At 45.0% G+C, this 18,575-nt stretch overlaps 1 protein-coding gene across 1 annotated transcript in view; it reads left to right on the top strand.

Annotated features, from left to right (window-relative positions):
* FAM193B (family with sequence similarity 193 member B) overlaps positions 1-18,575 on the top strand; it is a 138,493-nt gene that overhangs the window by 83,996 nt on the left and 35,922 nt on the right. Inside the window, exons 7-8 of the mRNA XM_069244504.1 lie at positions 9,116-9,349; positions 10,277-11,246. Coding sequence (XP_069100605.1) covers positions 9,116-9,349; positions 10,277-11,246 — 1,204 coding nt within the window. The remainder of the gene's footprint in view (positions 1-9,115; positions 9,350-10,276; positions 11,247-18,575) is intronic.

The raw sequence follows: 18,575 nt of genomic DNA, 5'->3' as shown, positions 1-18,575 counted from the left end.
CCCCCGGTGCCCTACAAAACCCCCCTGGGCTGCCCTCCGAAGACGCGGGTACTTACCTGCAAGCAGACCGGAACCGGGGCACCCCCTCCTCTCCATTCTAGCCTATGTGTTTTGGGCACCACTTTGAACTCTGCACCTGACCGGCCCTGAGCTGCTGGTGTGGTGACTTTGGGGTTGCTCTGAACCCCCAACGGTGGGCTACCTTGGACCAAGAACTGAACCCTGTAAGTGACTTACTTACCTGGTAAAACTAACGAAAACTTACCTCCCCCAGGAACTGTGAAAATTGCACTAAGTGTCCACTTTTAAAACAGCTATTTGTCAATAACTTGAAAAGTATACATGCAATTTTGATGATTTGAAGTTCTTAAAGTACTTACCTGCAATACCTTTCGAATGAGATATTACATGTAGAATTTGAACCTGTGGTTCTTAAAATAAACTAAGAAAAGATATTTTTCTATATAAAAACCTATTGGCTGGATTTGTCTCTGTGTGTACCTCATTTATTGTCTATGTGTATGTACAACAAATGCTTAACACTACTCCTTGGATAAGCCTACTGCTCGACCACACTACCACAAAATAGAGCATTAGTATTATCTATTTTTACCACTATTTTACCTCTAAGGGGAACCCTTGGACTCTGTGCATGCTATTCCTTACTTTGAAATAGCACATACAGAGCCAACTTCCTACATTGGTGGATCAGCGGTGGGGTACAAGACTTTGCATTTGCTGGACTACTCAGCCAATTCCTGATCACACGACAAATTCCAAAATTGTCATTAGAAATTGATTTTTGCAATTTTAAAAGTTTTCTAAATTCTTAAAAGACCTGCTAGGGCCTTGTGTTAGATCCTGTTTAGCATTTCTTTTAGAGTTTAAAAGTTTGTAAAAGTTTGAATTAGATTCTAGAACCAGTTGTAGATTCTTAAAAAGTATTCCAACTTTTAGAAGCAAAATGTCTAGCACAGATGTGACTGTGGTGGAACTCGACACCACACCTTACCTCCATCTTAAGATGAGGGAGCTAAGGTCACTCTGTAAAATAAAGAAAATAACAATGGGCCCCAAACCTACCAAAATACAGCTCCAGGAGCTTTTGGCAGAGTTTGAAAAGGCCAACCCCTCTGAGGGTGGCAACTCAGAGGAAGAGGATAGTGACTTGGAGGACAATTCCCCCCTACCAGTCCTATCTAGGGAGAACAGGGTCCCTCAAACCCTGACTCCAAAAATAATAGTCAGAGATGCTGGTTCCCTCACAGGAGAGACCAACACCTCTGAAATCACTGAGGATAGCCCCAGTGAAGAGGACATCCAGTTAGCCAGGATGGCCAAAAGATTGGCTTTGGAAAGACAGATCCTAGCCATAGAGAGGGAAAGACAAGAGATGGGCCTAGGACCCATCAATGGTGGCAGCAACATAAATAGGGTCAGAGATTCTCCTGACATGTTGAAAATCCCTAAAGGGATTGTAACTAAATATGAAGATGGTGATGACATCACCAAATGGTTCACAGCTTTTGAGAGGGCTTGTGTAACCAGAAAAGTGAACAGATCTCACTGGGGTGTTCTCCTTTGGGAAATGTTCACAGGAAAGTGTAGGGATAGACTCCTCACACTCTCTGGACAAGATGCAGAATCTTATGACCTCATGAAGGGTACCCTGATTGAGGGCTTTGGATTCTCCACCGAGGAGTATAGGATTAGATTCAGGGGGGCTCAAAAATCCTCGAGCCAGACCTGGGTTGACTTTGTAGACTACTCAGTGAAAACACTAGATGGTTGGATTCAAGGCAGTGGTGTAAGTAATTATGATGGGCTGTACAATTTATTTGTGAAAGAACACCTATTAAGTAATTGTTTCAATGATAAACTGCATCAGCATCTGGTAGACCTAGGACCAATTTCTCCCCAAGAATTGGGAAAGAAGGCGGACCATTGGGTCAAGACAAGGGTGTCCAAGACTTCCACAGGGGGTGACCAAAAGAAAGGGGTCACAAAGACTCCCCAGGGGAAGGGTGATGAGACAACCAAAACTAAAAATAGTAAAGAGTCTTCTACAGGCCCCCAAAAACCTGCACAGGAGGGTGGGCCCAGAGCCTCTTCACAAAACAATGGGTACAAGGGTAAAAACTTTGATCCCAAAAAGGCCTGGTGTCATAGCTGTAAACAGCATGGACACCAAACTGGAGACAAGGCCTGTCCCAAGAAAGGTTCCACTCCAAACTCCCATCCAGGTAACACTGGTATGGCTAGTCTCCAAGTGGGATCAACAGTGTGCCCAGAGCAAATCAGGGTCCACACTGAAGCTACTCTAGTTTCTGAGGGTGGGGTGGATTTAGCCACACTAGCTGTCTGGCCGCCTAACATGCAAAAATACAGACAGCAACTCTTAATTAATGGGACTAGAATAGAGGGCCTGAGGGATACAGGTGCCAGTGTCACCATGGTGACAGAGAAACTGGTTTCCCCTGGCCAATACCTGACTGGAAAAACTTACACAGTCACCAACGCTGACAATCAGAGAAAAGTACATCCCATGGCAATGGTTACTTTAGAATGGGGAGGGGTCAATGGCCTGAAACAGGTGGTGGTCTCCTCAAATATCCCAGTGGACTGTCTGCTTGGAAATGACCTGGAGTCCTCAGCATGGGCTGAGGTAGAACTAAAAACCCATGCAGCAATGCTGGGTATCCCTGAACTGGTGTGTGTGAAAACCAGAGCACAATGCAAGGCACAGGGTGAACAAGTAGAGCTGGAGTCTGGAAGAATGGCCCAGCCTACCAAGAGAAAAGGAAAGTCAGTTGGGAAACCAACTGCAACACAGCAAAAGAAAGGGAACCTCTCTTCTCAGGAAGAAGTTCTGCCCTCTGAGGGAACTGAGCCTTTGGAGCTTGAACCTTATCAGGTTGAGCTCTTGGGCCCAGGGGGACCCTCAAGGGAAGAGCTGTGTCAGGGACAAGAAACCTGTCCCTCTCTTGAAGGCCTTAGGCAGCAAGCTGCTGAAGAGTCCAAAGGCAAGAAAAATGGAACACATAGGGTCTATTGGGAAGATGGGCTCCTGTACACTGAGGCCAGAGACCCCAAACCTGGTGCCACTAGGAGAGTGGTAGTGCCTCAGCTGTTCAGAGAGTTCATCCTAACATTGGCCCATGACATTCCCCTTGCTGGACATTTGGGACAAACCAAGACGTGGGAGAGGTTAGTCAACCACTTCTACTGGCCCAATATGTCCAACATGGTTAAGGAGTTTTGCCTCTCCTGCCCCACCTGTCAAGCCAGTGGTAAGACAGGTGGGCATCCAAAGGCCCCCCTCATTCCACTTCCAGTGGTGGGGGTGCCCTTTGAAAGAGTGGGTGTGGACATAGTTGGTCCACTAGAACCTCCCACAGCCTCAGGAAATATGTATATCCTGGTAGTAGTGGATCATGCTACCAGGTATCCTGAAGCTATTCCCCTTAGGTCGACTACTGCCCCTGCAGTAGCCAAGGCCCTCATTGGTATCTTTACCAGAGTGGGTTTCCCTAAGGAGGTGGTGTCTGACAGAGGTACCAACTTCATGTCAGCATACCTAAAGCACATGTGGAATGAGTGTGGAGTGACTTATAAATTCACTACACCATACCATCCCCAAACTAATGGCTTGGTTGAGAGATTCAACAAGACATTAAAAGGCATGATCATGGGGCTCCCAGAAAAGCTCAAAAGGAGATGGGATGTCCTTTTGCCATGTCTGCTTTTCGCTTACAGAGAGGTGCCACAGAAGGGAGTAGGATTCTCACCCTTTGAACTTCTGTTTGGTCATCCTGTAAGGGGACCACTTGCCCTTGTTAAAGAAGGCTGGGAGAGACCTCTCCATGAGCCTAAACAGGACATAGTGGACTATGTACTTGGCCTTCGCTCTAGAATGGCAGAGTACATGGAAAAGGCAACCAAAAACCTTGAGGCCAGCCAACAGCTCCAGAAGTTTTGGTATGACCAAAAGGCTGCACTGGTGGAGTTCCAACCAGGGCAGAAAGTCTGGGTTCTGGAGCCTGTGGCTCCCAGGGCACTCCAGGACAAATGGAGTGGCCCTTACCCAGTACTAGAAAGGAAGAGTCAGGTCACCTACCTGGTGGACCTGGGCACAAGCAGGAGCCCCAAGAGGGTGATCCATGTGAACCGCCTTAAGCTCTTCCATGACAGGGCTGATGTGAATCTGTTGATGGTAACAGATGAGGATCAGGAGGCAGAGAGTGAACCTCTCCCTGATCTTCTGTCATCAGACCCAAAAGATGGCACAGTAGATGGAGTGATCTACTCAGACACCCTCTCTGGCCAACAGCAAGCTGATTGTAGGAGAGTCCTACAACAGTTTCCTGAACTCTTCTCCTTGACCCCTGGTCAGACACACCTGTGTACCCATGATGTGGACACAGGAGACAGCATGCCTGTCAAGAACAAAATCTTTAGACAATCTGACCATGTCAAAGAAAGCATCAAGGTGGAAGTCCACAAGATGCTGGAATTGGGAGTAATTGAGCGCTCTGACAGCCCCTGGGCTAGCCCAGTGGTCTTAGTCCCCAAACCTCACACCAAAGATGGAAAGAAAGAGATGAGGTTTTGTGTGGACTACAGAGGGCTCAATTCTGTCACCAAGACAGATGCCCATCCAATTCCAAGAGCTGATGAGCTCATTGATAAATTAGGTGCTGCCAAATTTCTAAGTACCTTTGACTTGACAGCAGGGTACTGGCAAATAAAAATGGCACCTGGAGCAAAAGAAAAGACAGCATTCTCCACACCTGATGGGCATTATCAGTTTACTGTTATGCCCTTTGGTTTAAAGAATGCCCCTGCCACCTTCCAAAGGTTGGTGAATCAAGTCCTTGCTGGCTTGGAGTCCTTTAGCACAGCTTATCTTGATGATATTGCTGTCTTTAGCTCCACCTGGCAGGATCACCTGGTCCACCTGAGGAAGGTTTTGAAGGCTCTGCAATCTGCAGGCCTCTCTATCAAGGCATCCAAATGCCAGATAGGGCAGGGAACTGTGGTTTACTTGGGACACCTTGTAGGTGGAGGCCAAGTTCAGCCACTCCAACCCAAGATCCAGACTATTCTGGACTGGGTAGCTCCAAAAACCCAGACTCAAGTCAGGGCATTCCTTGGCTTGACTGGGTACTACAGGAGGTTTGTGAAGGGATATGGATCCATTGTGACAGCCCTCACTGAACTCACCTCCAAGAAAATGCCCAAGAAAGTAAACTGGACTGTGGAATGCCAACAGGCCTTTGACACCCTGAAACAGGCAATGTGCTCAGCACCAGTTCTCAAAGCTCCAGATTATTCTAAGCAGTTCATTGTGCAGACTGATGCCTCTGAACATGGGATAGGGGCAGTTTTGTCCCAAACAAATGATGATGGCCTTGACCAGCCTGTTGCTTTCATTAGCAGGAGGTTACTCCCCAGGGAGCAGCGTTGGAGTGCCATTGAGAGGGAGGCCTTTGCTGTGGTTTGGTCCCTGAAGAAGCTGAGACCATACCTCTTTGGGACTCACTTCCTAGTTCAAACTGACCACAGACCTCTCAAATGGCTGATGCAAATGAAAGGTGAAAATCCTAAACTGTTGAGGTGGTCCATCTCCCTACAGGGAATGGACTTTATAGTGGAACACAGACCTGGGACTGCCCATGCCAATGCAGATGGCCTTTCCAGGTTCTTCCACTTAGAAAATGAAGACTCTCTTGGGAAAGGTTAGTCTCATCCTCTTTCGTTTGGGGGGGGGGTTGTGTAAGGAAATGCCTCCTTGGCATGGTTGCCCCCTGACTTTTTGCCTTTGCTGATGCTATGTTTACAATTGAAAGTGTGCTGAGGCCTGCTAACCAGGCCCCAGCACCAGTGTTCTTTCCCTAACCTGTACTTTTGTATCCACAATTGGCAGACCCTGGCATCCAGATAAGTCCCTTGTAACTGGTACTTCTAGTACCAAGGGCCCTGATGCCAAGGAAGGTCTCTAAGGGCTGCAGCATGTCTTATGCCACCCTGGAGACCTCTCACTCAGCACAGACACACTGCTTACCAGCTTGTGTGTGCTAGTGAGGACAAAACGAGTAAGTCGACATGGCACTCCCCTCAGGGTGCCATGCCAGCCTCTCACTGCCTATGCAGTATAGGTAAGACACCCCTCTAGCAGGCCTTACAGCCCTAAGGCAGGGTGCACTATACCATAGGTGAGGGTACCAGTGCATGAGCATGGTACCCCTACAGTGTCTAAACAAAACCTTAGACATTGTAAGTGCAGGGTAGCCATAAGAGTATATGGTCTGGGAGTTTGTCAAACACGAACTCCACAGCACCATAACGGCTACACTGAAAACTGGGAAGTTTGGTATCAAACTTCTCAGCACAATAAATGCACACTGATGCCAGTGTACATTTTATTGTAAAATACACCACAGAGGGCACCTTAGAGGTGCCCCCTGAAACTTCACCGACTATCTGTGTAGGCTGACTAGTTTTAGCAGCCTGCCACAAACCGAGACATGTTGCTGGCCCCATGGGGAGAGTGCCTTTGTCACTCTGAGGCCAGTAACAAAGCCTGCACTGGGTGGAGATGCTAACACCTCTCCCAGGCAGGAATTGTCACACCTGGCGGTGAGCCTCAAAGGCTCACCTCCTTTGTGCCAACCCAGCAGGACACTCCAGCTAGTGGAGTTGCCCGCCCCCTCCGGCCAGGCCCCACTTTTGGCGGCAAGGCCGGAGAAAATAATGAGAAAAACAAGGAGGAGTCACTGGCCAGTCAGGACAGCCCCTAAGGTGTCCTGAGCTGAAGTGACTCTAACTTTTAGAAATCCTCCATCTTGCAGATGGAGGATTCCCCCAATAGGGTTAGGATTGTGACCCCCTCCCCTTGGGAGGAGGCACAAAGAGGGTGTACCCACCCTCAGGGCTAGTAGCCATTGGCTACTAACCCCCCAGACCTAAACACGCCCTTAAATTTAGTATTTAAGGGCTACCCTGAACCCTAGAAAATTAGATTCCTGCAACTACAAGAAGAAGGACTGCCTAGCTGAAAAACCCCTGCAGAGGAAGACCAGAAGACGACAACTGCCTTGGCTCCAGAAACTCACCGGCCTGTCTCCTGCCTTCCAAAGATCCTGCTCCAGCGACGCCTTCCGAAGGGACCAGCGACCTCGACATCCTCTGAGGACTGCCCCTGCTTCGAAAAGACAAGAAACTCCCGAGGACAGCGGACCTGCTCCAAGAAAAGCTGCAACTTTGTTTCCAGCAGCTTTAAAGATCCCTGCAAGCTCCCCGCAAGAAGCGTGAGACTTGCAACACTGCACCCGGCGACCCCGACTCGGCTGGTGGCGATCCAACACCTCAGGAGGGACCCCAGGACTACTCTGATACTGTGAGTACCAAAACCTGTCCCCCCTGAGCCCCCACAGCGCCGCCTGCAGAGGGAATCCCGAGGCTTCCCCTGACCGCGACTCTTTGAACCTAAAGTCCCGACGCCTGGGAGAGACCCTGCACCCGCAGCCCCCAGGACCTGAAGGACCGGACTTTCACTGGAGAAGTGACCCCCAGGAGTCCCTCTCCCTTGCCCAAGTGGAGGTTTCCCCGAGGAATCCCCCCCTTGCCTGCCTGCAGCGCTGAAGAGATCCCGAGATCTCTCATAGACTAACATTGCGAACCCGATGCTTGTTTCTACACTGCACCCGGCCGCCCCCGCGCCGCTGAGGGTGAAATTTCTGTGTGGACTTGTGTCCCCCCCGGTGCCCTACAAAACCCCCCTGGGCTGCCCTCCGAAGACGCGGGTACTTACCTGCAAGCAGACCGGAACCGGGGCACCCCCTCCTCTCCATTCTAGCCTATGTGTTTTGGGCACCACTTTGAACTCTGCACCTGACCGGCCCTGAGCTGCTGGTGTGGTGACTTTGGGGTTGCTCTGAACCCCCAACGGTGGGCTACCTTGGACCAAGAACTGAACCCTGTAAGTGACTTACTTACCTGGTAAAACTAACGAAAACTTACCTCCCCCAGGAACTGTGAAAATTGCACTAAGTGTCCACTTTTAAAACAGCTATTTGTCAATAACTTGAAAAGTATACATGCAATTTTGATGATTTGAAGTTCTTAAAGTACTTACCTGCAATACCTTTCGAATGAGATATTACATGTAGAATTTGAACCTGTGGTTCTTAAAATAAACTAAGAAAAGATATTTTTCTATATAAAAACCTATTGGCTGGATTTGTCTCTGAGTGTGTGTACCTCATTTATTGTCTATGTGTATGTACAACAAATGCTTAACACTACTCCTTGGATAAGCCTACTGCTCGACCACACTACCACAAAATAGAGCATTAGTATTATCTATTTTTACCACTATTTTACCTCTAAGGGGAACCCTTGGACTCTGTGCATGCTATTCCTTACTTTGAAATAGCACATACAGAGCCAACTTCCTACATCTAGATATTAGGGTCTCAACATTTTTAAAATAATCAGCCCCATTGAAACAGTTCCTCCGGATCCGGAGGAACTGTACATAGGGAAGATTCTCCTTCACTACACTGGAATGATTACTGGAAAAATGCAGGGTTGTGTTTCATTCCGTGGGTTTAGTGTATAAATTCACTTCAATCAATCCTTCCCTTGATCCAACCCATAGGTCAAGAAAATTAACGCATCTGGGGTCACAAGTCATAGAGAACCTCAGATCAGGAGTGCGTTGATTTAACCATTTCTGGAACCCCGAAAGTGAGTACTATATAATTGGAGCACGTTCATATACTAATTCAAGCATGTGAATTTATATAAGATCCAGTGCTGCAGATTTCTATCTTGATATCATTCATAGATTCGCAATGACCCTGCTGTTCATTTAGAGACTAGTTATGTTTGTATCCTTTCACATTGGAGCTGAAGAAATCTGAGATAAGGAAGCCTCCGGGAGGAGCGTTGTTCGATTCACTATTACCTTTTTGACTGAAGTCTGGATGACTAGGCTCTAATGTACATGGTTTTTACCATAAAGTTCTTTGTACTGTTATGGAATTCTTACTTTGGGACTCCAGTGCTGGAGAAATTTACTATATAAGTAATATATTTCTTCTCTCCACAGCCTCCTGCCGCCCCTACAAGTCGAAATTATGCAGAGATTCGGGAAAAGCTGCGGTCACGACTGACCAAGAGGAAAGAAGAGATTCCCCCAAAGATGACACGATGCTCCTCGGATGAACCAGCTGTGGATCACCGGGACGTAGACCAGCTCCTGGACTTTATCAACAGCGCAGAGCCCAAGCCCATTAACAGCGCAAAAGCAGCTAAACGAGCTCGGCACAAGCAGAAGAGGAAGGTGAGAGCTGGCAAAAGAAGAATCAGCTGGGCAGATTCAAGTTTCTGCAACTGAGAAATAGCCGAAGGAAATCATTTGGGACTCATTGACTCTCTGCATAACTGTATTCTCAGGCAAATGGTTTGGGAGCAAACTGAAACTTGCTGTTTCTTTTTTGTAAAGAATACAACAATACTAAGTCTCTGTGGCCTATAAGAATAGGGGGTCAGCAAAAAAGGAGTTAAACTAACTTAGTCCCAGAAGATTAGGCTGAATTTACCTTCTTTATCCGTTGTAGCAGTCTTAAATATAGCCTATGGGAGACTCTGCTTATGTAACTGCGCCTGGAATAATTGTCTTGAAATCGGGTGTTGTTCCCTGGGTCTTGTAGAAATGCTCTGATGTGTGAGCTGTTATGGGCATCTCTGTTCTCGCTTTAGCTTTTTCTATCTCTTTTTGTCTCTCTCTCTCTTTTTCTCTCTCTTTCTCTCATCAATACTTACCATTTCCATGCTTTAAAAAATCGCACAAAGTTCAAGCCACCACCTGATTAGGAAGATTCTTCTCCTTTTGTATGGTATTTTAGGAACTTCTGCAAGAAGTCACTTATAGTAATGTTGTCCGTTTCTGAGGATTTATAATGTTGCCTGTTTCTGAGGGTTTTATATAGAGGTGCCCAGGAGAAGCTGCTATGTGCCTGGATGTCTGGGTGCCGTAACACCTTAAATATAGCTTGAGTGTTTTAGCTCTCTTCAAAGCTGATTCCTTTTTCCCCAGAAATTGCAGTTGACCCACCTGATTTTGGGGTATTGTGTAGTCTACTTGTCCTCAAGTAATGATCTGCAATTTTCATGGGGCCCTGGAATTGTGTTATTTTTTTTTTTTATTTTTTTTTGAATAGTTGACACTCTCCTTGGTGCACAGTTCTAATGTGTTTCCTTGTTTCAGGAAAAAGAGAAGGCACAGTTGGAGGCGGATGCACAACGCCGATCTGAGCGTACCCCCCCAGTGGGCCAGGATATGGAGCTGCAGGAAGATGAGAAGCTGCTTCAGTGGCCCCAGCTGGAGCTTGACAGGGTTAATAGCTTCTTGACAAGCCGGCTGGAGGAGATAAAGAACACCATCAAGGATTCCATCCGTGCAAGCTTCAGTGTATATGACCTGAATCTTGACGTCAATGATTTTCCCAAGAAGGCTGCCGTGTTGGAGCAGAAGAACATGCTTTCGCATATCAATGGATGCTCTGATCTATCTGAAATTGACCTTGACCTGTCGCCCCTAACTTTAGGATCCTCTAAAAAGCAGATGACCGCTAAAGAAGATGAGGTGAAGCAGGAGCCAGGCGCAAAAGCTCCCAGCAGCACTCCTCTGCCAGAGCCTGAAAATGGAATGGTTAAGAGACTGAGTGCAGTGCCTAACCTTTCCAGGATGATCCGTGTGCAATCACAGCAGGTATCTGACATTGTACAGCCGCAGGAAGCCTCACCTTTGCCAGCAGCGATTCCAGAACCTCTAGAGCCTGCACTACCAGTGCTTCGGTTAAAGAAGAGCAAGAAGCAGAGCTGCTCATCCAAGAAAAATGAGTCCAATAAGTTACCTAATGAGGCAGTGCGAGTTGAAAGTGTCCTCGGCAACCAGCCCTCACCAAAGCTTGGTTCCACGCCAGTGGTGCATCCAGGCCATGAACACACAGAGAAACGGATTGAGACTAGGAATAATGGGCGGGGACAGACTCAGAGCAGCTGCTCCAGGCTAGGAGAGAAGAATGTGGATTCTAAACCCCTGCACAGTTCTGAGGTAGAAACAGCTTGTGAGAAAGTGTCTCAAAATACAGGGGGAGCACCATCAGTGTCCCCACAGCCGAAGGGCAAGAGTCGCAAAAGCAAGAACCGGGCAGGGAAAGGCCAGGGCTCAGTCGGTGAGTGATGAGTCTTCTTTTAATGCTTTGTGCTTGGCCTCTTAATTATTCTTTCCATGCATGTTCATAACTTGATGTCGATCAAAGTGTTTTCATTGAGCAGTTTAAAAAAAAAATTAAAAAAAACACTCCGTTGGTCTCAAAGTGTGCTGAAATACCTCTAATTCCATTTTATGATTTGCTTGCTTAATGTTCCATGCCATTGTGTATTGGCTAAAATATGAATTGTGTACCACAAGGCATGAGATCATTTTGAGATGCAATCCAGTTATCTGAAAGCTTTATTCAGTACACCAACGCTTATGCCTCCTCAGCAGCAGAAGGCCACCTTTCCACTGTCACACTTAGCTTAACGTTGGGATGTATTTTTGTGTCTAAACAAAATGGTTCCTGCCTTGTATTAAATTGCAATTGAGGGATTAGACTGGTAAAAAAAACTACCTGAATGAGGTCAAGCATCAAACATGCTCTCTTCTGGCATTAAACATGGATGCCCTGCACCCTGATTGGAATGGGAGAAATTAATCTCCTACACACAAGCATTAAACCAAAGCTGTTTGCTTCAGTTTTTTTACCCTGAATTTGAATGGCTTGACGTATGTGGGCAAACTTCCCTCCACTGCTGTATTGAAAACCTATGGTAGATCTAGTGAAAAGCTTCTGAAAAGTCTAAATGCTATCTTAAGTACTACAAATGCCCTTCTGGCATTGCATAGCTACTACCTGTGGTCGTACAAGCCACACTAAGATGGTCAGGGCTATCTTAAGCCTGTTGTCACTTCAACCCAAGGCTAAGACTTGCACTGGCCTTTTTTGTGTTAAACATGCTGCTTCCTATCAGGTAAATGTTGTTGGGGGTGGGGGATACACAGTACACTACCACTCCTATCACCATTGAATCATCATTATCCCAGAAATCTGTTAGTTCTGTTGATGATTTCCATTGCTAATAACCCCACACTTTCTAGAACCAACTCCCTCAAGGTCTCCATGCCCTCAGTCTACTTTTTCTGCTGACAGAATAAGTCTTGTATGTGCAACAGATACAGTACCTGTCAATCACAAGTGAAATATATTTAAATCCTGATATTCCTGTGGCGCTAGAATTGGGAGATGGTAATGCTCAGTTACCTGTGGGTTTGTTTGTCAGAAATCTGGAGGTGCTACTGCTCGGTCTGAAGGATAACTATTATGATATATCTGTCCAGCCAGCAATGCTAATAAGACATTGCACCTCTTTCTTTTAATACCCTCAGAAAATCAACTTGCTGAGTTCAGAGATTCCTTGATCTCCAGGACCCCGGCCATTCCACCTTGCATGCCTTTTATACAATTTTAACATTAAGTAAATTGGTGGAAGACAATGACTGTCGGCTTGTACTGCGAAAGGTCTAGACTTGCCTCTTCCATCCCCAGATTTTACTCTCTGCCCTCCAGTCATGCAAAAAGCTGCTTCTTGTGTTCACCAGTGTCAAATATCATTAAAATGGTGTAATGGAATTCAGCAGAGTAAAATGATGTAGTGGAATTCAGCTTACGGTACACAATGTATGGAGACCTTCGGGTTATCTCTCTGTGGAGCATATCAATTTGGAACTCCATATACATAAGCTGGAATATTTGACTAAAACTCTTTAAGTGATCAGAACAAAAGTAACCACAAATCCGAAAGACCGCTGGTCGATCTTTCAGTGTATAAAGAAATCCGCTATGACCAGTTATCCACTGCCCTGACTAGTTCACGTTAGCAATTTGTGATTGGGTCATTCTTCTGCTAATTCATGCTTTTAGCTAGTAGATAGGTAGTTTCTTCAAAATCGCCGTCGCACCTTTTGGCTGCAAGTTCTAATTGTTAGCAAGTCGCCAGGACTGTCTGAGCTGAAGAAATAGAAGAACTTCTACTCAGTTGATCATCCAAAGTTAAAGGAGATAAAGAATTGATTCTTGTTATTTTGAAGTCACCACGTTGTTGCCTGTTTATAGCTTCATTGCATGATTCCCAAATAATTGAGCTTTACTTATTTGGGTGTTTCCTATAACATCTGTATTTTTCAGTATCTGCTAGAGAATTCATCAGTTTTTCGGTTATGATTTTTCCGCTTAGCATTAGGTAATGTGAATCCGCATATTTTAAAAAAAAATTACGTGCCCAGACTGTCATTCTTTAAGCATGTGGCGAAATAATGGCTTGCTCAGCAAGGAATGCTCCACAGATTCATACACATAAAATAATTCCCTTCTGCCAGGCTGGACTTTGGAGGCACCGCAGAAATAACTTCCTTTTTATACTACGTTCCTTCCAGTTTTTTAAAATGCATTTCAAATGCAAAACCAAAGGGGGGAAAAAAACTTAAGAAGAGCAGCACAGAGCAGAGGTGCCAGCCCTCAGACTGACATTTCATAACGGTTTATTTTTTAAAATTCTGCAGGACTATGAAAACACTGTTGTGCATAATATTTTTTCTGTCGAGTTTTACTTTCTTACTAATTTGAATGGTGAGATGTCTCCTACAATCCTCAACATTCCCATTGTTCTAGGACCGCCACAGGCTGAGTTATGGGCACAAATGTGTTCTAAAAGGAATGCCCCGCAAAGAATTATGGGGCGGGTTTCCAGAGAGCACTGAATATTTTAGTATCTGCTACCACGCTGTGCTGCGGAGGGACGCATTGAGTGTTTCCCCTGTGCTTTTCTGTTTAACCCCTTTGCTGCCAGGCCTTTTCTGCCCGAGGTGCTAGGCCTTTTTTGGCTATTTGGGGCAGTTTGCGCATAGTCCGTGATAACTTTTTTTTGTCCACATAAGCTACCCACACCAAATTAGCGTACTTTTTTCCCAACATCCTAGGGATTCTAGAGGTACCCTGAGTTTGTGGGTTCCCCTGGAAGAAACCAAGAAATTAGCCAAAATACTGCGAAAATTTGGTATTTAATAAATAAAAAAAGGGGGGGGGGAGAGAGGCTGCAGAAGAAGGCGTCTCCTCTCTCCCCCTCCCCAACAAAAATGGCATCAACAAAGAGTTTCTGATGCTAAAATCGCCAGCTTTCAGGAACAGGCAGACTTGAATCTGAAACCCACATTTTTCAACACAATTTTTGCATTTTACTGGGACATGCCCCATTTTTACTATTTTTTGTGCTTTTAGCCTCCTTCCAGTTAGTGACAGAAATGGATGTGAAACCAATGCTGGATCCCAGACAGCTAAACATTTCTGAAAAGTAGACACAATTCTGAATTCAGCAATGGGTCATTTGTGTAGATACTACAAGGTTTTCCTACAGAAAATAACAGCTGAAATAAAATATTTAAATTGAGGTGAAAAAAAAGCCTTTTATCTCCATGTTTTACTCTGACTTTTTCCTGTGATGCCCGATTTTTAAAAGCAATATTCCGTTATGTCTGTTGAACTCCCCTGGTTGTGGGGATAAATAAGACTTGTAGGTTAATCAAGAACCCTAGGCACCCAGAGCCGATAAAGGAGCTGCACCTTGCAGTGGGTTTTCATTGTATACCGGGTACGCAGCAATTCATTTGGTGAAATATAGAGAGTGGAAAAAATAGGTATCAAGGAAACCGTTGTATTTCCAAAATGGGCACAAGATAAGGTGTTGAGAAGTATCTGTGGATTTTGACCTTTTGCTCAAATGGCACCTAGGGAAACCTACCAAACCTGTGCATTTTTGTAAACTAGACACCTAGCGGAATCCAAGACGGGTTGACTTATAGGGCTCTCCCCAGGTTCTGTTACCTAGAATCCTTCACAAACCTCAAAATTTGGAGAAGAAAAAAAAACACTTGCCTCACATTTCGGTGATAGGAAGTTCTGGAGTCTGAGAGGAGCCACAAATTCCCTTTCACCCAGCGTTCCCCTAAGTCTCCCTATAAAAATGGTACCTCACTTGTGTGGGTAGGCCTAGTGCCCGCAACAAGAAATTCCCCAAAACACAAAGTGGATAAATCACATTTCCCCAAAGAAAACTGACCTGTTTTTTGCAAAGTGCCTAGCTGTGGATTTTGGCCTCTAGCTCATCCGGCACCTAGGAAAACCTAGCAAACCTGGACATTTCTGAAAACTAGACACCTAGGGGAACCCAGGATGAGGTAACTTGTGGTGCTCTCATCAGGTTCTGTTACCCAGAATCCTTAGCAAACCTCAAAATTTGGCCAAACCCCCCCACTTTTTCCTCACATTTTGGGGCTGCAAAGTTCTGGAATTGATGGGAGCCACAAACTTCCTTCCAACCAGCATTCCCCAAAGTCTCCTGATAAAAATGGTACCTCACTTGTGTGGGTAGGCCTAGTGCCGTGACAGGAAATGCCCCAAAACAGTATGTGGACACAACAAAATGATCAAAAACAAAACTACCTGTTTTTTTGGGGGGAGGGGAGGGACCTACCAAACCCAAACATTTCTGAAAACTAGACATCCGAGGGAGTCCAGGGGGGTGTGACTTGAGTGGATCCCCCAGTGGTTTCTAACTCAGAATCCTCCTTCATCAGATCTCAAATTTAGCTAAAAAAAAAAGTTCACTGCACTGGCACAAATTTCCTACCATCCAACATCCCTCCACCCACCTCCCTCCTTTTCCTCAATTTTTTTTTTTATACAACTAAAAGAAGAAAAAATTACTTGCCATGCTGCTCGTGTTAGTGACTTGCTTCTATCATTTCACCAATTGCCACAATCCTTTTGTCTCCTTCACTCCATGGACCTCTTGTCACCAGAATGGCCTAATCATGGGGTTTCAAACGCTTCTTGTCACCAGAATGGCCTAATCATGGGGTTTCAAACGGTTTTTAGTCTGAAGGGAATGGATTTTTTTTTTTTTTTTTCATGGATTGTGTCGGGAGTTGATTTCTTTAAATCATGGCCATCGTCCTTCAAGGAACATTTCTTTTACAACTTTATAAAATGGTTGCTTTATCCCAGATACTTGAGTCACTGAACTGGGGGTATTTTCTGTCCACATTAAATGTGGGTGATGCCTACTTTCACATCTCCTGTTACCAACCGTCATCCACTTTCCCCCATCCTTCGTGACTCTTCAAGTTCATTATTTGGAGAAGAGTTATGGCCATTACCAGAGTTCTTTTTTGTGGGTTCATCGCCACAGCCAAACCAAGATCTTAGCGAATGTGAATGATAAAGGCAGGAGGAATACACAGGACTTTTTCTCCACTAGCTTGATAATGGCCTCATAATAAGTAAATACAAAAGTTGTCCCTGATCAGAAATTAAAATATGGATTTTGACATTGTACTGTATGTGGCACTGGGGGAAAACGCTTTTCCTCTGTTCTGCGGAATTTCCATTTTGAGCAACTGCACGCATGGAATCCAGACTAAGCCTCACAATAGACCAGGATTCATAGTGTTGCTTTAGTGCTTATGCAGGTCACATGCTGTGGTCTTCTCAATGTACATAAATGCTTTTCATTGTATGAAAACTGCTAGCAATTTTCTAATCCCTTGGGTGAAGCAATGAAGGGTCTTGATTTATACTAACTGACTCTATTGGATTTTAACATCCGTGGTTTGCACCTTTTTCATTCGAGCAACCAAGCTGCAAGAATAGGAAATTCACTAAGTAATCGGTCAGCAAATCATTTACTTATTGTCCACTGTTGTGCAGACTGAGTAGATTACAGTAAGACCTTTTTGAGTGGTGTCTGCACCTGGGTGTGTGGAGAAAGACTGATCTCAGATGAGATTTCCTCCAATATAGCTCCAATCTGATGTCTGAGTGGTCGTCTTGGGTGGGGAGATGTCATTCCTCTGAAAACATGGCCATTTAAGGTTGAAGTTTCATTGTAATTTTTTTGCCTTGTCCCATCAGCCACAAGGTGGTTAACTACGTAGATGGAAACACCATTGGCAGAGAATTGTGGTAGTTTTTTTGTATTGTTTGTTCATGTATGGTTCTTAGACATAGAAAGAAAGTGGACGCATACACTGACGTCTTGCTTAGGCAGTCCCTTCAGCCCTAAAAGTGAACAACCTTGTAGTTCTTATTCAGTTACTCTACTACGGTATTTGATAATTTGAGCTGGTGTGATCTTAATCGCTTGGATGAAATGTTAGCATCTTCTAAGTAGCAAGGAAACATTCCAGCACAGTATGTACCTTCTTTTGTAATTGGCTCTAGAACCCACCATAAAAACAGTGCTGTGTTATACAGATCGGGCTATTTCTTTAATTCTGTCTTAAGCAAATTGAGGCATAGACAGACAACTTAGCTGTTCCTCTAGCTTACAGAAACCCATTAGCTCACTTATATTTAGCAACATAAAAAGTTGCTCAATATATTGAATGGCTTCTCTATTTTGCATTTCATAGATACCCCTCCTTCAGTGTTTTTCACCTAACCAGATTGAAGTTCAACATCCATCAAATTTGTCATTTACTGGTACTTTTGGAAAGAACCAGCTAAAGTGCCTCTGGTTTGTGGGATGATACCCTGTTTTGAAAGTAACTCTCCAAGATATTTCTAAACAAACCTCCCTCTTCCTCTCTGGTACTTGTACCAACTAGCCAGTCCAAAACAAGCTCTATGCCCTTTTACATATTCCCCAATTGGTGCTGTCTATAGCCTCCTCGTAGCCACTACACACATTGCCTCAAAGCACTGAGAATTGGATGTTAGTTTCACAGTGGCACTTCTTTGGTCTAGTGCTGCATGACATCTTTGGCTAAACAATATACTGCTTTGTACTACTGCTTCAACTCCGTAACTTATGGTTGAAGACTTTATATATGAATGTCGCTCGTTCTTATTACTTCGATCATCCCACTGACCAACCTCATGTCTCCAACTTTCCCATATGTATTGCGTACTCTTCATGCAGAGAAGAGACCGCTAACCTACCAGTTGCTGGAAGTGGAGAGCAAAGCCACATGTTTGGGTTTCCATGTTTTTAGGTCGAGCCTAGGCAGAGCACATGTGCTGTGTCTATAAGACCTGTTTGTATTGAATAAATGACTTAGCCCCTGCCTGCTGCTTACCATTTGTTTAGTCCAGTATTGCTCTCCTTTACTTCCTCCTAAGTGGTTCACGCAGCGGTACGCCACTTCAGTTTTTTTTTTTTTGCAGAGAGGCACAACCCGCCTATAATTTCCTTCTGCTTGCATTCTTCATCTATTGTTGGGGCAAACTCTTTTTTTTTTTTTTTTAAATAAATTGTTGCAGAACGCCGCACTTTGTCATTAAGTCTTTTGTTAGGCACGGCTTAACCACCTCCATTTTTTTAAAATGAATTACTCGAAACATACCTTAACTGTCAACGCGGCGTCCATTTCACGAGCGCCACACTTTATCTTTTACTTTCCTGCT

Source organism: Pleurodeles waltl, chromosome 7 (genome assembly GCF_031143425.1).
Source record: "Pleurodeles waltl isolate 20211129_DDA chromosome 7, aPleWal1.hap1.20221129, whole genome shotgun sequence".
Classification (NCBI taxonomy): domain Eukaryota; kingdom Metazoa; phylum Chordata; class Amphibia; order Caudata; family Salamandridae; genus Pleurodeles; species Pleurodeles waltl.
Note: the sequence above shows the minus strand (reverse complement) of the source record. Positions and strands in the feature narration are given on the sequence as shown.